This window comes from Dendrobates tinctorius, unplaced genomic scaffold, assembly GCF_039654945.1.
Source record: "Dendrobates tinctorius isolate UK_male_01 unplaced genomic scaffold, ASM3965494v1 ptg000016l, whole genome shotgun sequence".
Taxonomy (NCBI): domain Eukaryota; kingdom Metazoa; phylum Chordata; class Amphibia; order Anura; family Dendrobatidae; genus Dendrobates; species Dendrobates tinctorius.
In genome coordinates this window covers 81,405,750-81,429,931 of record NW_027361684.1, presented here as the reverse complement: position 1 = coordinate 81,429,931, position 24,182 = coordinate 81,405,750, and the positions used below count along the sequence as shown (strand labels likewise).

The window sequence follows — 24,182 nt, the reverse complement described above, 5'->3', positions numbered from 1 at the left end:
ATGTACGCATTAATCATATCCTTCAATTAATAAGTGTGCCCCTACCCCCTTACATCCGACAAATGTCCCTTGTCCCAGGGACTTCGTTTTCAGCTTATTAGTTCAATACAGGACAGTGTTTCATAGTCGGGGAAAGTAGCGAGCATGTGTGTGACATGGGCTGGCTGACTGACTGAAAGACCCTCTGTGTCAAACTCAAGTCGAAAGTGGAGTTTTCAGGACAGAGGAGGTTGGGGCACTCATTGAGGTATATGAGAAAAGCTGGGTTTTTACCCGCCAACCTGTGGCATTAAGGCACAAATACACATTAGACTAATGTCAGCTGGACCTGCCAATATCGCCAACTGCCTAATGTGTATGTGGCGCCAGCCATCAGATGGTCAAGAGAGATGTTGATCAGGCATGTCTGATTTCGGACTACCAATAACATTGTTCTTTGTGACATCATTCATCAGCTGACATGTCAGGTGACTTTCTTATAGAGAACACAGGAGAGCTGTGCAAGCAGTCTTGTGTTTGAGAGAGTTGGCTGAGATGGCTGTCAGTCGAACAATTGGCCGAATCCGCTTTCAGCCAACAGCTATCCAATATGTATAGCCAGCCTTAAATGATCGCTGATCGGCAGCATCGTGTGTCACATAAATGTGGTGTCCCTGAGGGTTCAGTTGCCACAGAGGTACTGCACCTCCTCCTGAGGTGTGGTACACCACCATCCAGGTAAGTTGGAGGCTCCTGACCACGCTCCAACACTTGCATCCCACACAACACAGTAGTTCAGCAAAGCCACATTGCGGCTCCCTGCTTGTAGTGTAGCAGAGCACCTTTGGTGGCTCCCTGCTTGGAACACGAAACGTGCTGGGAGGCGGGTGGAGTTAGAATACATAAAAGAGCGGGAAGGTTTAGGAGTTGAGTTCAGTTGAGTTGCAGTTCAGTTCAGAGTCAGAGGAGTGAAGGTCCCTGGGAGAGGGATGGAGGAAGGAGGTGCTGCAGCAGATCTCAGTGACCTGGGTCTGCTGGCACACGAAAGGAAAGAAGGAGAAAGACATTGAACAGAAACCTGATCTTCCATAAGAAGGAGAGACTAGTACGGAACGTAGGAGTAAAAGGCAACAGAGGACGTGGGTTAGGAGAGAACCCTGCCTAGAAGTTCTTAGCGCAAGGCCGGGGCCCGGTCCCCGAGGTTGAATGGATACTAATGGTCCTACAGCAGACACCGGTGGAGTGGTGAGCTGTAAATGCACTACTCCCATCTAAGACTTGGGGGCACAACAGCAACTTGGATAGTGAGTCGGGACTCAGGAGTAAGGAGTCCCCGAAGCAGGCCACAGCTGTCTGCCGTACAAGTATTGTTCTTGGGAACATCTGTCAGGAGGAACTCCAGTGTAACTCGGTACTAGGAGTACTTCACACCAAAGGCGCTATAAGAGGAGACGTTCAGAAAGGCACATGTTGGCGGAGTGTTGGAAGGGAGCATTCCATCTGACCTGGAGGTTGACTAGGTCCCTGACCTGGAGGACACAGCACGGAGGCAGGCTCCTGTGTGTACTACAGACTGTGAGTAAAGCTTTGGAACTACATGCTCTGGTGTCCTCCAATTATTCCTGCGCTAACACACCCTGTACCGCTACCACCTGTGCCTCTCCTCTACCCCTACATCTACACTGCCCTGGGACTACAGCTCCACCTGTGGGGAGCTTCACCATCTTGGCTGCAACACACCACCAGTCCCAGAGGATCTGCATGCAGCGTCGGCTTAACATCTCACTTGCCGAATACCAAAGGTGGCGTCACAAACTATTTATTTAATCAACTACATTCCACCATTTCAATTCCCCCATTACTTGGGCGCCTAGGGCCACGGACCGGGTCACCGCTGCTGTTACATATCCCGCTGACACCGGCCCGGTACCGAGTACCCCACAGCCCTGGGTGGGCGACCCATATACACTGAATGATATGTGCGAAACCTACAAGAAACAAAATGAGCAAACACCCTGCAATAACTAAATAAAAAGCAAACGTGTATCTAAATAATACAGAGTTCTTAGTATTACTGTAATTCATTCAAACTATCATAAAAGCCATCCCACCGTTGACAAGGTGACTCTGATCGGGATGGTCCTACACTGTCTAATGCAGGGGTGGGCAAATAATTTTCCTGAGGGGCCACATGAGAGACCATGACTGTTGTGGAGGGCCAAACCAATAGCTTGAAATTAATTATACTCAATATTAATTTTTTAATATTAATTGTATCACTTAATATTGAGCAGTATTAAGTATGCTGACACCCCCATATATATTTTTAACCCCCCCCACAGCCCCTTATATACAGCATGAGCCTCACACAGCCTACTACATACGCCGCATGAGCCCCACACAGCCTCCCCCATATGTGGCACAAGCCCCACACAGCCTCCCACATATGCAGCATGAGCCCAACACGGCCTCCCGCATATGGGGCATGAGCCCCACACGGCCTCCCGCATATGGGGCATGAGCCCCACACGGCCTCCCGCATATGGGGCATGAGCCCCACACGGCCTCCCGCATATGGGGCATGAGCCCCACACGGCCTCCCGCATATGGGGCATGAGCCCCACACGGCCTCCCGCATATGGGGCATGAGCCCCACACGGCCTCCCGCATATGGGGCATGAGCCCCACACGGCCTCCCGCATATGGGGCATGAGCCCCACACGGCCTCCCGCATATGGGGCATGAGCCCCACACGGCCTCCCCCATATGGGGCATGAGCCCCACACGGCCTCCCCCATATGGGGCATGAGCCCCACACGGCCTCCCCCATATGGGGCATGAGCCCCACACGGCCTCCCCCATATGGGGCATGAGCCCCACACGGCCTCCCCCATATGGGGCATGAGCCCCACACGGCCTCCCCCATATGGGGCATGAGCCCCACACGGCCTCCCCCATATGGGGCATGAGCCCCACACGGCCTCCCCCATATGGGGCATGAGCCCCACACGGCCTCCCCCATATGGGGCATGAGCCCCCACACAGCCTCCCTATATACAGCATGAGCCCCCACACAGCCTCCTTATATGCAGCATAAGCCCCACACAGCCTCCCCATGTACAGCATGAGCCCGACATAGCCTCCCCATGTACAGCATGAGCCTCACACACAGCCTCCTCATGTACAGCATGAACCAGACATAGCCTCCCCATGTACAGCATGAGCCTCACACACAGCCTCCTCATGTACAGCATGATCCCCACACAGCCTCCCCATGTACAGCATGATCCCCACACAGCCTCCCCATGTACTACATGAGCCCCAGTTTCCCCATATACTGCATGAGGCCCCACAAAGCCTCCCCATATACTGCATGAGCCCCATACTGCCTCCCTATGTACAGCATGAGCCCGACACAGCCTCCCCATGTACAGCATGAGCCACACACAGCCTCCTCATGTACAGCGTGAGCCTGACACATCCTCCCCATGTACAGGGTGAGCCTGACACATCCTCCCCATTTACAGGATGAGCCCGACACAGCCTCCCCTTGTACAGCATGAGCCCCACACAGCCTCCCCATGTACAGCATGAGCCCCACACAGCCTCCACATGTACAGCATCAGCCTCACACAGCCTCCCCATGTACAGCATGAGCCCGACACAGCCTCCCCATGAACATGAGCCCGACACAGCTTCCCCATGCACAGCATGAGCCCGACACAGCCTCCCCATGAACAGCATGAGCCTCACACAGCCTCCCCATGAACAACATGAGCCCCACACAGCCTCCCCATGTACAGCATGAGCCCCACACAGCCTCCACATGTACAGCATCAGCCTCACACAGCCTCCCCATGTACAGCATGAGCCCCACACAGCCTCCGCATGTACAGCATCAGCCTCACACAGCCTCCGCATGTACAGCATGAGCCCGACACAGCTTCCCCATGCACAGCATGAGCCCGACACAGCCTCCCCATGCACAGCATGAGCCCGACACAGCCTCCCCATGAACAGCATGAGCCCCACACAGCCTCCCCATGTACAGCATGAGCCCCACACAGCCTCCACATGTACAGCATCAGCCTCACACAGCCTCCCCATGTACAGCATGAGCCCGACACAGCCTCCCCATGAACATGAGCCCGACACAGCTTCCCCATGCACAGCATGAGCCCGACACAGCCTCCCCATGAACAGCATGAGCCTCACACACAGCCTCCTCATGTACAGCATGAACCAAACATAGCCTCCCCATGTACAGCGTGAGCCCCACACAGCCTCCCCATGTACAGCGTGAGCCCCACACAGCCTCCCCATGTACAGCGTGAGCCCCACACAGCCTCCCCATGTACAGCGTGAGCCCCACACAGCCTCCCCATGTACAGCGTGAGCCCCACACAGCCTCCCCATGTACAGCGTGAGCCCCACACAGCCTCCCCATGTACAGCGTGAGCCCCACACAGCCTCCCCATGTACAGCGTGAGCCCCACACAGCCTCCCCATGTACAGCGTGAGCCCCACACAGCCTCCCCATGTACAGCGTGAGCCCCACACAGCCTCCCCATGTACAGCGTGAGCCCCACACAGCCTCCCCATGTACAGCGTGAGCCCCACACAGCCTCCCCATGTACAGCGTGAGCCCCACACAGCCTCCCCATGTACAGCGTGAGCCCCACACAGCCTCCCCATGTACAGCGTGAGCCCCACACAGCCTCCCCATGTACAGCGTGAGCCCCACACAGCCTCCCCATGTACAGCGTGAGCCCCACACAGCCTCCCCATGTACAGCGTGAGCCCCACACAGCCTCCCCATGTACAGCGTGAGCCCCACACAGCCTCCCCATGTACAGCGTGAGCCCCACACAGCCTCCCCATGTACAGCGTGAGCCCCACACAGCCTCCCCATGTACAGCGTGAGCCCCACACAGCCTCCCCATGTACAGCGTGAGCCCCACACAGCCTCCCCATGTACAGCGTGAGCCCCACACAGCCTCCCCATGTACAGCGTGAGCCCCACACAGCCTCCCCATGTACAGCGTGAGCCCCACACAGCCTCCCCATGTACAGCGTGAGCCCCACACAGCCTCCCCATGTACAGCGTGAGCCCCACACAGCCTCCCCATGTACAGCGTGAGCCCCACACAGCCTCCCCATGTACAGCGTGAGCCCCACACAGCCTCCCCATGTACAGCGTGAGCCCCACACAGCCTCCCCATGTACAGCGTGAGCCCCACACAGCCTCCCCATGTACAGCGTGAGCCCCACACAGCCTCCCCATGTACAGCGTGAGCCCCACACAGCCTCCCCATGTACAGCGTGAGCCCCACACAGCCTCCCCATGTACAGCGTGAGCCCCACACAGCCTCCCCATGTACAGCGTGAGCCCCACACAGCCTCCCCATGTACAGCGTGAGCCCCACACAGCCTCCCCATGTACAGCGTGAGCCCCACACAGCCTCCCCATGTACAGCGTGAGCCCCACACATCCTTCCCATATACTGCATGACAGTATATAGCCTCCCCATTTGCAGCATGTCACCCCCATAGAATTCCTATGTTCAATTCCATAGAATCCCCATGTTCAATTCCATTGACTCCCCATGTTCACCCCCATATTCATACACCTTAAAAAACCACCACATACTCACCTCGGTCCCGTTCCCAAGTGCCCTGCTTCTGCCTCCGATGTGCTGACTCTCTGGCGGTACACAGCTGACTCGATGAGATGACGTCATCGCGTCAGCTGTTTCACACGCTCATTGGTGGAGGAAGTGGCCGAAGGCCCCTCCTCCAAAAATGCTGACAGTGAGAGACAGCGAGCGGGCGGGCACGGTGCAGCCCGCACACCTCAGGTTTCCAACCCCACGGCTGTCTCGGTCCGCGGGCTGGACTGAGACAGCCAGAGGGTCGAATATGGCCCATGGGACGCACTCTGTCCAGGTCTGTTCTAATATTAAAAACCTTACCATATGTCAAAGTTGACCTCAGTGTGTGAATAAGGGCAGACAAAAGGACCGAGTCCCAACGAGTGGACACCAGTCTGGGGAAGTCTTATATACAATTTCCAGCTCAGGAGAGGGAGGCCACACCCCGGCTTGCACAGAATGCAAAAATACAAAGAAAAAAAACAAAAAAATTGAGCTTGGTTTGAGTTGGTATTCAGCAGCATATAAATGCATGTTAATCTGAATTATCTGTTATAGATTGTTCTGTGTGCATAGGCTGCCATTGTTCTCAGCAGCACAGGTCCTATTTATACAGGATAATGTGGTGCCACCAGGAAGAATGTTTTTACCAAGTTAAAAGATCATTGCACCCAACAAACAAGCATTTTGCTCGTTTGTCGTGTGATCTGCAGCCTGTTCACATTGCACAATTATTGGGAAATGAACCATCCTTAGAAAGCTTGTTCCCGATAATCATGCAATGTAAATGCACTTGTTGTCTTACATTTTATTTTGCTATTTAACACACATTAAAAGGGGCGTCCAATCCGAAAAAATATCTATAAAATGCATCATTGCTAATATCCTGGTACCTGACACCATCAGGGGTGTAGTGGAACCCATGCCTTGACGAGTAAGAGCTGTTTTGGATCAAGAGTCTTTCTAATATCTAAACCAGGGGTCTCTCAATGTACAGTGCCTACAAGTAGTATTCAACCCCCTGCAGATTTAGCAGGTTTGATAAGATGCAAATAAGTTAGAGCCTTCAAACTTCACACAACAGCAGGATTTATTAACAGATGCATAAATCTTACAAACCAAAAAATTATGTTGCTCAGTTAAATTTTAATAAATTTTAAACATAAAAGTGTGGGTCAATTATTATGCAACCCCTAGGTTTAATATTTTGTGGAATAACCCTTGTTTGCAATTACAGCTTATAATCGTCTTTTATAAGACCTGATCAGGCCGGCACAGGTCTCTGGAGTTATCTTGGCCCACTCCTCCATGCAGATCTTCTCCAAGTTATCTAGGTTCTTTGGGTGTCTCATGTGGACTTTAATCTTGAGCTCCTTCCACAAGTTTTCAATTGGGTTAAGGTCAGGAGACTGACTAGGCCACTCCAACACCTTGATTTTTTGCCTCTTGAACCAGGCCTTGGTTTTCTTGGCTGTGTGCTTTGGGTCGTTGTCTTGTTGGAAGATGAAATGACGACCCATCTTAAGATCCTTGATGGAGGAGCGGAGGTTCTTGGCCAAAATCTCCAGGTAGGCCGTGCTATCCATCTTCCCATGGATGTGGACCAGATGGCCAGGCCCCTTGGCTGAGAAACAGCCCCACAGCATGATGCTGCCACCACCATGCTTGACTGTAGGGATGGTATTCTTGGGGTCGTATGCAGTGCCATCCAGTCTCCAAACGTCACGTGTGTGGTTGGCACCAAAGATCTCGATCTTGGTCTCATCAGACCAGAGAACCTTGAACCAGTCTGTCTCAGAGTCCTCCAAGTGATCATGAGCAAACTGTAGACGAGCCTTGACATGACGCTTTGAAAGTAAAGGTACCTTACGGGCTCGTCTGGAACGGAGACCATTGCGGTGGAGTACGTTACTTATGGTATTGACTGAAACCAATGTCCCCACTGCCATGAGATCTTCCCGGAGCTCCTTCCTTGTTGTCCTTGGGTTAGCCTTGACTCTTCGGACAAGCCTGGCCTCGGCACGGGAGGAAACTTTCAAAGGCGGTCCAGGCCGTGGAAGGCTAACAGTAGTTCCATAAGCCTTCCACTTCCGGATGATGCTCCCAACAGTGGAGACAGGTAGGCCCAACTCCTTGGAAAGGGTTTTGTACCCCTTGCCAGCCTTGTGACCCTCCACGATCTTGTCTCTGATGGCCTTGGAATGCTCCTTTGTCTTTCCCATGTTGACCATGTATGAGTGCTGTTCACAAGTTTGGGGAGGGTCTTAAATAGTCAGAAAAGGCTGGAAAAAGAGATAAATAATCCAAACATGTGAAGCTCATTGTTCTTTGTGCCTGAAATACTTCTTAATACTTTAGGGGAACCAAACAGAATTCTGGTGGTTTGAGGGGTTGAATAATAAATGACCCTCTGAATAAACTTTGCACAATTTAAAAAAAAATTAAACAAAGAAATAACATTCTTTTTTGCTGCAGTGCATTTCACACTTCCAGGCTGATCTACAGTCCAAATGTCACAATGCCAAGTTAATTCCGAATGTGTAAACCTGCTAAATCTGCAGGGGGTTGAATACTACTTGTAGGCACTGTATAATCTCCCTAATCATCAAAAAACATATGGTACATGGAAGTGGAGAACGGTCTCATAAAGACAAATCCTTCCATATTTTTATACTTAGGACTTCTTCATGTTCTAGACGGGGTGGAAACCTGCAGTTTCTATTTAGCGTGATCTCTAAGCAGGTTATTTGGACTCTACAAAGTTATTGGATTGTGGAGGGCATGGTTTTCCGCACTTTTGGGTCACATTGGGTCACCACTTGACTTCACTGTGTATATTTTATTTATTGATCACATCTGTATCCATGTGGTTGGTCGGAGTGAGGAATAGCACCGGACTTTTTGTGCATGGCTTCATACTCATACTTGCATGCATTAGTACATCATTACTGATATATCAGAATTACAGCTGACGTAATGTCTTACATAGTGATGAGCGGGCGTGCTTGGATAACGTGTTATCTGAGCATGATCGGGTGTTGTCTCAGAGTATGTTGGGCGTGCTCGGATGTTTTGCTTAACATATGTGGCGGATTGCCTGTTTGTTTGGAAATCCCCACATTGTGCAACCACAGGGACTTTGCAGGAAGCTTGCTAATTTTGACTCATTCATGCACATTACCGTGGCAAATACTACATCGCTTTTCCTCAGGGAGTTCCATTCTTTTATTGCATTTTTGTTAGTGTGTCTATCGACATTTTGTCATTAAAACAGTGTGAGTTACAGGACCTTTCTGCTTTAGGTCACTCAGGGCTTCAAAGCCGACGCTAAATGTGGAATATGGCTGCAGATGTAAACATGTCACATTACTCCGCCATGTCTGGAGGACACTGGTGCTCAGACTGGCAGCTACAAAGAAGAGTTTTGCAGCTGAGGTTTTTACAAGCAAAGAAAGTGATCATAAACCCATGACAGTATACAGAGCTGTCTGGATGGCTTCATACGTGTGCCGACATTTCACCTTTTGCTTTTTTAATGCGTGTGGGTGGCATATTGGTTGCACAAAAGTATAACTTGACATATGTGAAAGCTACAGACAATCAGTGCACGCTACACACAACCGACCGTGAAATCATTGTAATACGAGAGACTTGCATAGTAGCATTCAACAACTATGAAAATTGTCTGCTGCCTCCTTGCGGGATCTCTCCGTACAGATTTAAACTAAAGTGATATTTTTATCAAAAAATGAATCTACCTCAAGAGGACCTTGAGATAGAATGTTTGTTATTTTATACTTCTCCGTCCAGCCACTAATTCCTGCACCTATACGTTTAAGAAATCCACACAGCAAATTAAAGTCCAATCGCTAAATATTGTCATGGACATTGATGATGGCAACAGACACTACCAATTCATTAACGTATCCTATTTGACGTGTCCCACAGCAACAGTGCAGGGATCCTGGTGCTGCAGCAGTTAGGAAAATATCATTTATAAAAAACATTACTATTTGTGCTCGACAGATTGCATCGAGTGTGAGAAGTTGAGATGCCTCCTTCTGAGGACACCAGTCTTAAGTAGCAATCCATACTCCTCTGCCTCTCACCACATGTACCCGCTCCCTGTTCATACAGACTGCGCCACCTCTATCCATGCGAAGATCTGAAAAAGCACAATAATGTCTCAATCACCCCGTTAAGAATAGAGAGCTGTTGGCTGAATGATGGTTTGACCGACAGCTATTTCTCCCAGCTGCCCCAAACATATGAGCGCTCAGCTTGGCCAGGCCCTCCTGTGTTCTCAAAAATTCCATGAAAATGGCTTTTTGCCATTACGAAAACACAAAGACACTAGATGCCACAGCATGGGTTGAATGTTGCGTAGTTAGCCAATAAAACTCAAAGCACAGATAATTTGGCTAACTTGGCTGCTTATGGTTTCGTAAGAAGTTTGACACCCATTTCTATTACTACTTAGACTGTAGACTACAGATGAGTGAATGTTTTGAAATTGAAATGCTTTGGCAGATTATTCCCAAAAGTTTGATTTTGCAATGAATCGGTTCACCACAAAGCTCAAGAACTCCAATTACTCTGGAAAGATGTGTATAACACTGAGGTCGTCAAGAGTTGTATTCAGCCCCTTCTTTTACACAACCATAGTAATTCAAGGGGTTGTCCACTGGTAGGACAACCCTTTCTTAAACTACGGTAAATGTTCCTCCCTGATTAAATAATAAAGCCTATACTCTCCTCTCATCCCGGCGCCATTCCCACCTTGTCAGCACTCGCTCTCCCCAGGGCTGTGATGCGGTGTTGTGACACCCAGTGAGCCAATCAGCGCTGATGTCACTGTCTCCACCTCCTGTCAAAATAAATATGAAGAGGAAGTCTGAGATCAGCTGCAGCCCGGACTTCCTCTTCATGTTCAGTTTGTCCGAAGGCGGAGACAGTGACGTCGGTGCTAATTGGGCGCCAGGTATCACGTGTCATTTCACCGCATCACAGCCCCAGGGAGAGCGAGTACTGACACCACTGGAACGGTGCCGGCATGGAAGGTGAGCATAGGCTTTATTATTTTATTGGGGCCAAACATTTAATTTAAGAAGTCGTTCTCCTTGTAGTTTACAGCCCATTTATTGTTATATGCAAAAATTGATGCATTAATGTTGTAAATTAAAAATATCTTATAATGAAACAATAAAAGTATATAAAAGGATAGTATGACAGAAAGAAAAAAGGCTTTCTTGCAACCTTTGTGCTTTCCAGTCTATGCCAATTTGGCCCTGACTTAAACTCCTGAGTGACAGACTGTGAGGCATGTGCTGCCTGGCTACCCCAGATAAGTGGCTGTCGTCCAGCAAGTTTCAATTGCCTATTCTGAATTATGCTAAGCTAGAACTAGAAGCTTAAGCACTCAAAACTAAATATTAACTTATTTTTATTTTAGTTTTTTTTTTTTTTTCTTAATATTCCTCTTTGTCATTCAGAGATTTCCCATCTGTGATAACATTTTTGTAACCTTGTCTCCTACCTGCTAAATACTTTGGGAAATGCTTGAGGATGGGTGCAGTACAGGATGTACATACAAGCTGGAATCCGGAATTTTAGTTATAAATTTTCCAGAGTGCATTCAGAAATTGTCTAATATTGCTTAACCGGCCTCCCATACCTCAGACTTCCTCGGTTGTAGTCATATCATTGGAGACAATCAGAGTTACCGTACTTGAAAGGGATTTATGTTTGACATACAGTGTAAAATGCGGTAACAAAGTTATCACTCTTGGGGTCCTAGGCTGCATGAACTTGACGGAGTAAGATGTTTGTTGACCCACTCCCGGCTCTTTGTTCCTATACTTTACATGTGGAATAATCATGGACATGGGATAAGTTGACCTGAACAACCATTTTTCTACTGTTTTGTAGGCCATTTGGCTTTTGATGCTTTGTACAAATGATAAAGGATGGAACATTTCCTAGAACTTTTATCCAGGGTGTTTGACTTTTTTTTAGATTTTTTTTTTGAGTCTTACAAAGTTTTGTATACTTAGTGTTGGTGATAATCATGGGTTTGTAATATCTTCACTACAAGTACCAATTTTAATATCTATTTCCTATAGCAATTTCTGATAAAAAAAAAAAGTCTAAGGAAGACTTCTGTTTCTTCAAACAGAATCTGGGATTTATATTTTTTATAGCTTTTTGGGCAGCTGTCAAATTGAAGTACAGTGGCTTAACATATCATGACAGTTGAGAAGTCATGTCTGTGTCCATAATTTCTATCAAGATGCATAAAGTAACCTTATAAAAATGTATATATAAGCAAGCACTTTATTTCCATAAGCACCATATTGGGAAGTTACTTTTTACCCAATGAACCCCATATCTGGCTTTTTGATTTGTTCTTTTTCAGACTTTTTTTTGCATGCATAACCAAAGTAATGAGCCAGAGCATAAGCTGGTATATGTGCCATGCGTTAGAGCACATTCACACTGTGGCCATTTCATAGACAAAAGAAAATTAGCATATACCATGTAGTAAGAAAATAGTAATAGTGCATATATAAATAACATAAGGTACTTAGTTACACTTTTCAAAATAGTGTTAACAGCCATCCCACCGCAACAAGGTGTACCCAGTCGGGACGGTCCTATCCTGTCTTTGGTGTTGAAACCATACATTGTGTCAGTTGACCACAATGTAGATGTGGGCAGAGTAGGACAAGGGTTCGGACACCTGCTCATGGGAAGCTATATAGATGAAATCCCTATCTCAAAGGGGGGCCATGGCCTTTTTTGTAGAAAATAAAATGAGCTTTTTTTGTATGCATAGTTCTAAAGCAGATTTTGCTTTTATTTTTATTTATTTTATTTTTTTTTTAGCTAAATCTAGTATGTGGCCTATTTCACATGAGCATAAAATGTCAACATAATATTACAGTAGGAATAAAGGATTATATTGTATCTTTACTTTTTTATTCTTGCTTATATAACACCATCACATTTCACAGCGCTTTACTGACATTATCATCGCTGTCCCCGATGGGGCTCGCACTCTAGATTCCCGATCAGTGAGTCTTTGGAATGTGGGAGGAAACTGGAGAACCCGGAGGAAACCCACACAAACACGGGAGAACATACAAACTCCTTGCAGATGTTGTCCTTGGTGGGCTTTGAATCCAGAACCCCAGGGCAGCAAGGATACAATGCTATTCACTGAGCCACCATATTTCTCTGTCATCAGTATTGCTTCCGTATTAGAGATCTGGAATACCGGTAATTTGCCTGCGATGGAGTACCTGGAAACACCAAAATAGGAATGCATAGTGTGATAAATGGTGACTCCTGTGTTATGGGCTGTGTATAGAATATTTGTTATTGTAATCCTGCCTCTGATGATAATGAGACTGCTGAATAATCTTCCTGAAAGGAAAGGCAGTATGAGTCTAAAATAGTCATGTGAAAATTGCAAGTATTCTAATGCTTTTTGCGAATAATTTTTTAATGCATTTTATTTTTGGACGCACTTAATCATGCATGTTGCTCTTCAATAAATTGTTTTAGCAGATGACCTGTGTAGGTGTAGCAAGGATTTCTTTAAACTTTAAAGTCAGCTTTCACTTTTTTTTTTAAGTGCATTTTGAAGATAAGTGCAAAGCGTAGTGTTTGAGCCGTGGCCTGTATTTACCTTGTGAAGCATGCGCCTGCACATTAGAGCAGCACTTAACACTGAAGTAGATCGATATTTCTTTAGGTCCTTTGATCAGTTGACTGCACAGAATCTCTATAACAATGAAAAAATGATTTTTATGTATTTAATGCAGTTTATTTTTATTCCCACAGGTAAATGCATCTCGCCAAGAAGCAAAATTAATGGAAGAGAGCGACCAACTCATTGAAATTATACAGCAGAGGAGACAGATTATTGGAACAAAAATTAAGGAAGGCAAGGTATAGAACTTCTTCTATATGAGTCTCTCCATAGGCTGACCATTTATTACAAGCATTTTATAGATTGCATGCCTAAATATTGCAATTCTATTTATCAATCGCCTCATTCCTGTGAGGGGTGAATAAAGTAATAATCACTGCTAGAATTGAGCAGAAAGATTTGCAGATTCGGCGTCCACGTGTGCTCTTTGTGGCAGCCGGACCACATCAGCGCAACCTTCCTTGTCCTGACATCCTGGCGCCTCTTGTGTTTAGTAGGGCCCGCAACGTCATACCGCCTGATTCCTAGTGATTCGGCATCACTCCACATCATGTCCTCATGACTCTGGTCCCTGCTCATCTAGCACCCTGATTCACTCTGCTTTTATATAAATAATGAGTTTTATCATAATATATCATTATTGTTTTGGCTTTGTTTTTTTTTTTACACAGAAAATATTCATTAATTATTTTATTGTGTCTCAGAATAATTATTCTTAAAGGGAACCTGGCGTCGGGTTTGACCATTATGAGATACGGCCCCCACCTTTTAAGGCCTAATATATAGCATTCTATAATGCTGTATATCTGCCCCTGATCCAACCTGTAAGAGAAGAAGAAAAACTTTTATTATACTCACCTGTGGGGCGGTCCGGTCCGATTGGTTTCGCTGGTCTTGGTCCAACACTTTCCATCTTCTTGTGATGCCGTCCTCCATCTTGCTCCGTGTTGATGACGCATCCTTGCATCAAACACACAGTCTTCCCGGAATCGCGCTCCTGCGCAGGCCTACTTATCTGCCCTGTTGAGGGCAGAGCAAAGTACTGCAGTGCGCATGCTCTGGGGGTCTTCGACCTGGGGTCATTGACCTTTCCCAGCGCCTGCGCACTGCATTACTTTGCTCTGCCCTAAACAGGACAGATAAGTAGGCCTGCGCAGGAGCGCGATGACGATTAGACTTCTGTGACTGTCACAGGGACACGTCATCCACACGATCCAAGAAGGAGGACGGCATCACAAGAAGATGGGACGTGTTGGACCAAGACCAGCGAAACCCATTGGACCAGACCATCCCACATGGGAGTATGTTCTTTTTCTTCTCTTACAGGTCAGATTGGGGACAGATACACAGCAGTTAACCCCTTCCTAATGTGTGATTTTTCCATTTTTTGCGCTTTTATTTTTACCTCCCCTTCTTCCAAGAGCTATAGTTCGTTTACTGTTCCATCCACATAGCTATATGAGGGCTTGTTTTTTACAGGACAACTTGTACTTTTGAATGACACCATTCATTTTGTTATGATGTACTGCGAAGCTGGAAAAAAAAATTCCAAGTGTGGCAAATGAGCAAAAGAAAGCTCTAAGGGGTGAAAAAACATTTCGAAAATTTGTTAAAAAAAAAAAAAGCAAATAAGAAAACAATCATGTCGCCATTTTTTTTTGTTTTTGTTTTTGGAGACGTCTTTTGGTCATTGGGGCTGTGTGATTGTTTCTTGCCCTGAGCTAATACCATTTTATCCCCTTCACGACCCGTGACGACTACGTAGGCGTCATGAAAAGTCGTGCCCCCATAGGCGTCATGCTATAAATAGTGTTCCTGCAGGTCGGACGACCGGGGTCACTGAAAGGTCACCCGACCTGCACACAGAGGACACTCTATGGTTAATCCTAGGGGGCGTGGCTTAGCCCCCACGTGCCTACGATCGCTCTGATTGGCTGTTTCACTATTAACAGCCAATCAGAGCGATTTGTAATATTTCACCAATGAAATTTGGTGAAATATTACAATCCAGCCATGGCCGATGCTGCAATAGCATCGGACATGGCTGGACACAGACACCCCCCCACACCGACTGGCGGGGCCGATCGGCCCCTGCCACTTATGGACGGCAGCGATTGGTTGCCGCCGTCATCATCTGCTCCCCCTCCCCTTCCTATCGCTCTCCCCCACTGTTACGGCGGCGGAACACGCTTAAAAAAAAAAAAAATAAATAAACGTATTCGCCGCCCGGGGTCCACCGTGCGGCAGATGGAAAAACCACAGCTAGAAGACACAGAGCACTGTGGCGGTAATGTGCACGGGGTTCTATATCACCCAGGTGCAATCAAGCAGTCTCTGTTAAGTGCACAGAGCTGCTACAGGAAAAATAGAAAAGTAACGCGGAGCCTGTTAGTAACACAGGGACTCAGCGACACACATGCGGTAGGCAAAACCCGGAGTAGTTAAATCGTCACTACGTCCGACACCTACCGTAGTAACAAGTGTGCTGGCGTCGCAACCGCGGACGCAGAAATAAGCTGCAACTGCAGCGCGGCGTGAACAGAGCCGCAAGCAAGGTGCTGCAAGGACGCTGGCGCAATGCAGGACGCTTAGGTATGGCTGGAGCGCGCTGCCGCTAGCGCTGCTACTGGCGGCTGCCCAATCACTCACACAATCGTAATATCAGAGGGAAGGGGTTTCATAATACGTCATCCACCAGTCCAATCATACAATACTATGCACACAGCAGCAGTATGAAAATACTAGCGCATGGCGGAACAGCCATGCGCACTTTTTATAGTGTACGGGACCTTCCGGAAGTCTCCATAACCCTGAGCTGGACCAATGGAATCAGGAGCAGGACCTGAGCACCTGACTCCTGAGCTCCAATGGGAGGTTGTCCCTGGAGCAAGCTCAGAGTATGGGGTGAAGGACTTAGCCTCCGGAGAGAGTTGCTGAAAAGCAAACTCTTCTGCAATCTCTGCTGCAGTGGACGGATAGCAGGAGACTGCAGGATGTAAGGGTCTAGATCTCTGCATAGCCAGGGCAGAAATCTGACTCCTAACACCCACCTTCCGATTCCCCCCCCCCGGTACCTCAGTTGTCCTGCTGTGGCTTCCGGTCTCCCGCCGTCCGGATCATGGGCGCCGTCATCTTGCAAAATGGCGGGCGCATGCGCAGTGCGCCTGCCATTGTCCAAGATGGCGGCGCCCATGAATTTGCCAGCTGCCCATTCATTTTTCATTTTGATCACTGTGATAAACTCTCACAGTGATCAAAATGGAAAAAAAAAAAGTAAATACAACCCCCATTTATCACACCCATAGCCAGGCACAAATAATAAAATAAAAAAAAAATATTTTTTTTCCATTTAGGGTTAGAATTGGGGTTAGGGTTGAAATTAGGGTTAGGGTTGGAATTAGGGTTAGAGATAGGGTTTGGGTTAGAGATAGGGTTAGGATTAGAAATAGGGTTAGGGCTAGAATTAAGGTTAGGGTTGGAATTAGGGTTAGGGTTAAAATTAGGGTTAGGGTTGGAATTGGGGTTAGGGTTGGAATTAGGGTTAGGGCTGGAATTAGGGTTAATATTAGGGTTAGGGGTGGGTTGGGGTTGGGATTAGGGTTAGGCTTGTGGTTAGGGTTAGAGTTGGGATTAGGTTTAGGGGTGTGTTGGGGTTGGAGTTAGAATTGAGGGGTTTCGACTGTTTAGGCACATCACGGGGTCTCCGAACGCGACATGGCGCCACGATTTATTCCAGCCAATTTTGCGTTCAAAATGTCAAACAGCACTGCCTCCATTCCGAGCCTCGACGTGTGCCCAAACAGTGGTTTACCCCCACATATGGGGTATCAGCGTACTCAGGAAAAATTGCACAACAACTTTGGGGGTCTAATTTCTCCTATTACCCTTGGGAAAATAAAAAAAATGATTTTTTGTGAAAAAAAGATTTTTTTATTTTCACAGCTCTGCGTTATATGGGGTACCAGCGTACTCAGGATAAACTGGACAACAGCTTTTGGGGTCGAATTTATCCTGTTACCCTTGTGAAAATAAAAAATAGCGGGCTAAAATATCATTTTTGAGGAAAAAAAATGATTTTTTTATTTTCATGGCTCTGGGTTTATAAACTTCTGTGAAGCACTTGGGGGTTCAAAGTGCTCACTACACATCTAGATAAGCTCCTTGGGGGGGGGGGGGGTCTAGTTTCCAAAATGGGGTCACTTGTGGAGAGATTCCACTGTTTAGGCACATCAGAGGCTCTGCAAACGTAACATGATGCCCGCAGACCATTCCATCAAGTCGATATTTCAAAACGTCACTACTTCCCTTCCGAGCCCCGACGTGTGCCCAAACAGTGGTCCCCCCCACATATGGGGTACCAGCGTACTCAGGACAAACTGGACAACAACTTTTGGGGTCCAATTTCTCCTGTTACCATTGTGAAAATAAAAAATAGTGGGCTAAAATATCATCTTTTGAGGAAAAAAAAAAATTATTTTTATTTTCACGGCTCTGCGTTATACACATCTGTAAAGCACCTGGGGGTTCAAAGTGCTCACTATGCATCTAGATAAGTTCCTTAGGGGGTCTAGTTTCCAAAATGCGGTCATTTGTGGGGGAGCTCCAAAGTGTAGGCAGGGCCTCTCAAAACACGACATGGTGTCCGCTAACGATTGGAGCTAATTTTCCATTCAAAAAGTCAAATGGCGCTCCTTCCCTTCTGAGCCCTGCTGTGCGCCCAAACAGTGGTTCCCCCCACATATGGGGTACCAGCGTACTCAGGACAAACTGAACAACAACGTCCAATTTCTCCTGTTAGCCTTATGAAAATAAAAAATAGCGGGCTAAAAAATCATTTTTGAGGAAAAAAAAGATTTTTTATTTTCACTGTTCTGCGTTATAAACTTCTGTGAAGCACTTGGGGGTTCAAAGTGCTCACCACACATCTAGATAAGTTCCTTGTGGGGTCTAGTTTCCAAAATGGGGTCACTTGTGGGGGAGCTCCAATGTTTAGGTACACGGGGCTCTCCAAACGCAACATGGTGTCCGCTAACGATTGGAGCTAATTTTCCATTCAAAAAAGTCAAATGGTGCTCCTTCCCTTCCAGGCCCTGCCGTGCGCCCAAACAGTGGTTTATGACCACATATGAGGTATCGGTGTACTCAGGAGAAATTGCCCAACAAATTTTAGGATCCATTTTATCCTGTTGCCCATGTGAAAATGAAAAAACAGGCTAAAAGAAAATTTTTGTGAAAAAAAGTCCTTTTTTTCACGGATCAATTTGTGAAGCACCTGGGGGTTCAAAGTGCTCACTATGCATCTAGATAAGTTCCTTGGAGGGTCTAGTTTCTAAATGGGGTCACTTGTGGGGGAGCTCCAAGGTTTAGGCACACAGGGACTCTCCAAACTCGACATGGCAACCGCTAAATATTCCAGCATATTTTCCATTCAAAAAGTCAAATGGTGCTCCTTCCCTTCCGGGCCCTGCCGTGCACCCAAACAGAGGTTTATAACCACTATGAGGTATCGGTGTACTCAGGAGAAATTGCCCAACAAATTTTAGGATCCATTTTATCCTATTACCAATTACCCATGTGAAAATGAAAAAAATGATGCTAAAAGAAAATTTTTGTTGGAAAAATTAAAATGTCCATTTTTTCCTTCCACATTGCTTTAGTTGCTGTGAAGCACCTGAAGGGTTAATAATCTTCTTGAATGTAGTTTTGAGTAGCTTGAGGGGTGTAGATTTTAGCATAGTGTCACTTTTGGGTATTTTCTGCCATATAGACCCCTCAAAGTGACTTCAAATGTGAGGTGGTCCCTAAAAAAAATGGTTTTGTAAATTTTGTTGTAAAAATGAGAAATCGCTGGTCAACTTTTAACCCTTATAACTTCCTAACAAAAAAAAAAAAATTTTTCCAAAATTGTGCTGATGTAAAGTAGACATGTGGGAAATGTTATTTAGTAATTATTTTGTGTCACATAACTCTCTGGTTTAACGGAATAAAAATTCAAAATGTGAAAATTGCGAAATTTTCAACATTTTTGCCAAATTTCCGTTTTTTTCACAAATAAATGCAAACATTATCGACCTAAATTTACCACTAACATGAAGCCCAATATGTCATGAAAAAACAATCTCAGAATCGCTAGGATCCGTTGAGGCATTCCTGAGTTATTACCTCATAAAGGGACACTGGTCAGAATTGCCAAAAATGGCCTGGTCATTAAGGTCAAAATAGGCTGGGTCATGAAGGGGTTAAGGTAGATATGATGTTTTGATCGCCTCTTATTGCATTCCATTGCATTGTTGCCTTGGCCAAAAAAATCGTAATTCTATCTGCTACTTTCTCTTTACGCTGTTTACTGATTGGTTAATTTATTTCATATGTTGATAGATCAGACTTTTACTAATGCAGCAACACCAAAATGTGTATTTTTTTTTTAATGGAGAAAAAGGATTTGAACTTTTATACTTTTTATTTTTTTCATATTTTTAAAATATTATTTTTTCACTTTCTACTGTATTTGTTAGTCCTCTTAGGGGACTTCAATCGATTAGCCGATCATTTGTACCACACACAGCAATGTCACAGTATTGCTATGTCTAGTAAAAATCCCAGTCTCCTATGAACGCAAGCTACAGTCTCGCTTTCAAAGGAATATAGTCATGACCGGCACGGGGGTTTCCAGCAGACCCCAGGCTGTCATGACCACCCATCGGCGTCTTTCGACCGTGTCACTTGCGCGCAGATGGGCGGATAGAATGATGCACTTTTATGTCGGTGCGCTTTACATGCCGCTGTCACACAATGGACAGCATGCCGTTGTCGCATATTGACAGTGGCATTTAACAGGTTAAAATAGTATATTTTCTTATTATTTTAGAACAATCCTGTTTGGTACCAGATTTTCACATGGCTTCCATACTACATTTCTCATTAGTGGTACATCAGATTTCTGTGTATAAAGAAAAACAGATATAATTTTTTGGGGGTATATAAGAACCTGTACAAGCATGCCCTACTTTTAGAGGTAAAAATGTGCTGACATATTTCCTTTAAGGGTATGCCATTGTTGTCCTGTGTACAAAGATGACTTCTTTCCATCACAATAGCTTTCTATCCTCCTCGAGGCCAGAGCGAGCTCGTTTTGTGGTCATTTGTTGGCATAGCTGTGTCGTCCTTGTATGCGCTATTCTCTAACTGTGAAGTTAACTTTAAATGTCAAGTCTAATGGTGCTTTTGTGAGAAAAGGGCCGACTAAGAATAAGGCCGCTGTGGGTTTAATGGTTCACTAAGCCGTCATGCACCTCTAATTAACTTCAAATAAAAGACCTGTTGGCCAGTCTTGATGCAAAAGTACTAGAAGAGCGGTGCTCTGAAGGGTGAAATGTCACAAGCAGTTTTCTGTCTCCAATTACCATGGGGGCTTTAATATAAACTGGTCAGCAGTGTGATTAAGGGATTAAATACTTTTAAAAAAGCCAGGCCAGCATTTTTGTTCAAAACCTTAGCAATAATGTGTTCTTAATAATAAACTCTTATTACTTAAGCGCATGTTTGATGATAAAGTATCTGACCCATCATATATCATAGCCATAAAGCTGGTGCATAAACGGTTAAAATAGTAACTAAAGAAATAGGTTCTCTGAAAACAAGGCCGGAATCCAAAACTTGATGTCCATTGCTTTAGGAAAACCGAACCCCCAGTCCAGTATTCAGTTGTGATATTGGCGCAGAATCATTCCTTGTCTTTGTTAGTCAAGACTTTATCATGTGGTCAATATGTCTAACTGGGGGCGACAGTACTGGGTTTAGGTTAGAATAGTGGGCAGCTTCTCTTATGATCAAAACCACAGACTGTCTTGTCACTCTTATAACAATCCATATCTCTCCATTCTGGTCCTAATAATGGCCCCCGGCAGTGCTTTCATCACTGGATAACTCTGATATAACACATTCTGACATTGTGTTAGGTTAGAGGCAATATAGACCTTTTTAGGCTTTACCGTTCAAATAGATTATATCCTACAATTTTCCATTTCATCCTCAGTTTTCGATCGTTATGGACCAAAAAAAGTCCGGTTTTTTTTCTAAATTTAAATGAGAATTTTGCTAACAAATAATTATTTCCTAACTCTCTTGGCTGCTGACAGAGAGACTATTGTTGTGCACGTTTTGATATTGTCAGTAATGATTAATCTCAAGCTTGCTGTGCATACATCAAGTTAATTACATCTAAGAAATTCTAAAATGGGAATGGGCACCATATTGTGACAAATGTGAAAATAGGCAATGTCAAGGAAAAATCTTGTTAAGACCCCAATACACATTAGACAAATGTTCCCTGAACATGCCAACAGCAACGGGTTTGGCCGACTGACTAATGTGTATGGGGCACCAGCCAACAGATGGTCAGAAGAGATTTCGATCGCCTATATGTCTGATTTTGGACTGCTGATCACATTGTTCTTCCTTAGATTAGTTGCCTACCAACATGTTGTTCTGGGGCTTTCTGATAAAGAACATAGATGCGCTCGGCCAAATGAGGTCTCTCATGTATGGTAGAGTCGTCTAAGATGGCTATTGACCGACAGGCATCTATTGTGCATGGTTAGCCTTAGGGTACCGTTACACTTAGCGATGCACCAGCGATCCCGACAACGATATGGATCGCTGGTGCATCGCTAAGTGGTCGCTAGTGAGCTGCCATAGCAGGGGTCAGGGGTCGCTACTTACCTGTCAGACGCGGCGATCCTGACGTCCTCCCGCCCGCGTCCACGCGTCGCTCGTCGGCGCCACAGGAAGCGCCCGACGAGAAATGATCCAGGACGCTCTCGCGCGACCAGCGATGAGCAGCGGGGGAGCCGGTCGGAGGTAAGTATCAGACATAGCGATATCGCTAGCAATATTGCTGCTACGTCACAAAATCGGTGACATTACAGCGATATTGCTATGTGTAACGGGGGCTTTAGGCATTCAAGCGTCAGGAATCACATCAGGGTTAGGTTTGGAAAGAGAATTAGATCAAGGACTTTTAAACTCTTTCTATTTTGGCCTATTCAGAAAGACCAAGATAACGTCCAGACCTTACTCTTCGAAATAAAGAACAAATGGAAAGCCTCAGTCACAGGCTACTTTTATTTCCATAAGATGAGTAGCTGGTCAGTATATTGTCATAATGTCCAGCCGCTAAGACTTGCGCAGTCTAGTCGGTCTTGTGGAGATGTCTCTAATGACACATTGGTGCTCTTTTAGCCCTTCACTGTACCTTAAGAAGTGCTGATCGGCTACATAACAAGTCATTTGTCACTCTTGTACTGGTCCATTTACATCGGCCAATGGCTGAATGATTGCTAATAGGGTTGTATTGGCAGCGCATTCTCTGTCACCACCATAATTGGGAGCGAGCATTCCTATGAACCCTCAACCGAAGGTTATCCAGGTATTTACATTCATCAGAAGCCTTCTCCCGATAGTGTGCCCAACTGCTTGGTCTCCCTATCTGTGGATAAAAGTCCAAACCTGCCAATGAGTTGTCTCCATGGGGAGACAACCCTGATGTAACTGTAAGCGAGAAATTGTAGACAGGCAATCCCCATTCTGAAAGGAAATCTACAAAACAAAAAATGACAATAGCGGCTGCACCTGTTTAGTATTAAATTAATGTTCAGGAGCACAAATCTGCAAAGTAGCGAATATAAATATGCAAAGTAGCGAATATACAAACACTTTGACTAAAGAATAGATGAACGCAAATATTGCTATACACGTTAAAACCGTAAGGTATTTGGTTACCATTTTTTCATCAAGGTAACCTGTATGGATGGTCCCAACCATGTTTCGCCTCTGTCTGCTAAGCCAGGGCTCATCTGACCTGAGGAGGTGTAAGGAAACCAACTTACCATATAATTAATACCTTACTTGGGAAAGATGGGTGGATAAGTATGTTCAGCCTTGGATAGAGCCAAGTAAACACTACAGTACACTACAAAAAAAAAAAACAAATAAAGGGCCCACACACTTAGGGTATGTGCAAACGGTGCGGATTCTGCTGCGGATCCGCAGCGTTTCTGCAGCTGCGGGTCCGCAGCAGATTTAGGTGCGTTGTATAGTACCATTGTTTTCAGTGGTAAACTGGAAAACGCTGTGCGCATGCTGCGGATTTTTCCGTGCGGTTTTGCTGCGGTTTACAATCCGCAGCATGTCAATTCTTTTGTGCAGAAACGCTGCGGTTTCACACCTCATCAATTATGAGGTGTGAAACCGCAGGGCAAATCCGCAGATAAACCGCAGGACTTTAGTCCTGTGGATTTATCTGCGGATTTTACTACAAAATCCGCACCACCAAAAAACTCTGTGTGCACATACCCTTAGTATTAAATTAATGTATAGGTGCATACATGCGCCATGTGGCTACTCAATTACAGAGAAAATGTCACCATGTCTTCTACCTGATCTGAGAGCAGGATAATGTATGGGCAGAGACCCTAATTCCTGTAGTGTGTCAGTTAATGGGCCGCTTTCTTTAGTTTTGATTATAATTAGAGGACTAGTAAATCTGCTGCCATGTAGTCCTCCATATTGATGAGCTCTGTATAACCGCACCCCCACCACTGATTGTCAGCTTTCTGTGGTGTGGTGTGGGTGGGGGTTATCCAGAGCTCAACATTCAGAGAACTGATAGATCTGTAGCAGATAAAACTGTGATTTTATTAAAACCTTACCCCAATAAATGATACGTGGTTGGAACTGGGGTCTCTGCCCCTGCATCATACCACTGTTAGATGGAATAGTTAAACTTGATGACAGATTTTCTCTAAAAATTAACACTGGCAAAATAATATACAGTTGTG

The 24,182-nt window shown here is 45.8% G+C and overlaps 1 protein-coding gene across 3 annotated transcripts in view; it reads left to right on the top strand.

The window, feature by feature from the left end:
• MID1 (midline 1) overlaps positions 1 to 24,182 on the top strand; it is a 408,210-nt gene that overhangs the window by 287,202 nt on the left and 96,826 nt on the right. For all 3 annotated transcript variants that reach the window (XM_073566001.1, XM_073565999.1, XM_073566000.1), the window contains exon 4: positions 13,476 to 13,583. In XM_073566001.1, coding sequence (XP_073422102.1) covers positions 13,476 to 13,583 — 108 coding nt within the window. The remainder of the gene's footprint in view (positions 1 to 13,475; positions 13,584 to 24,182) is intronic.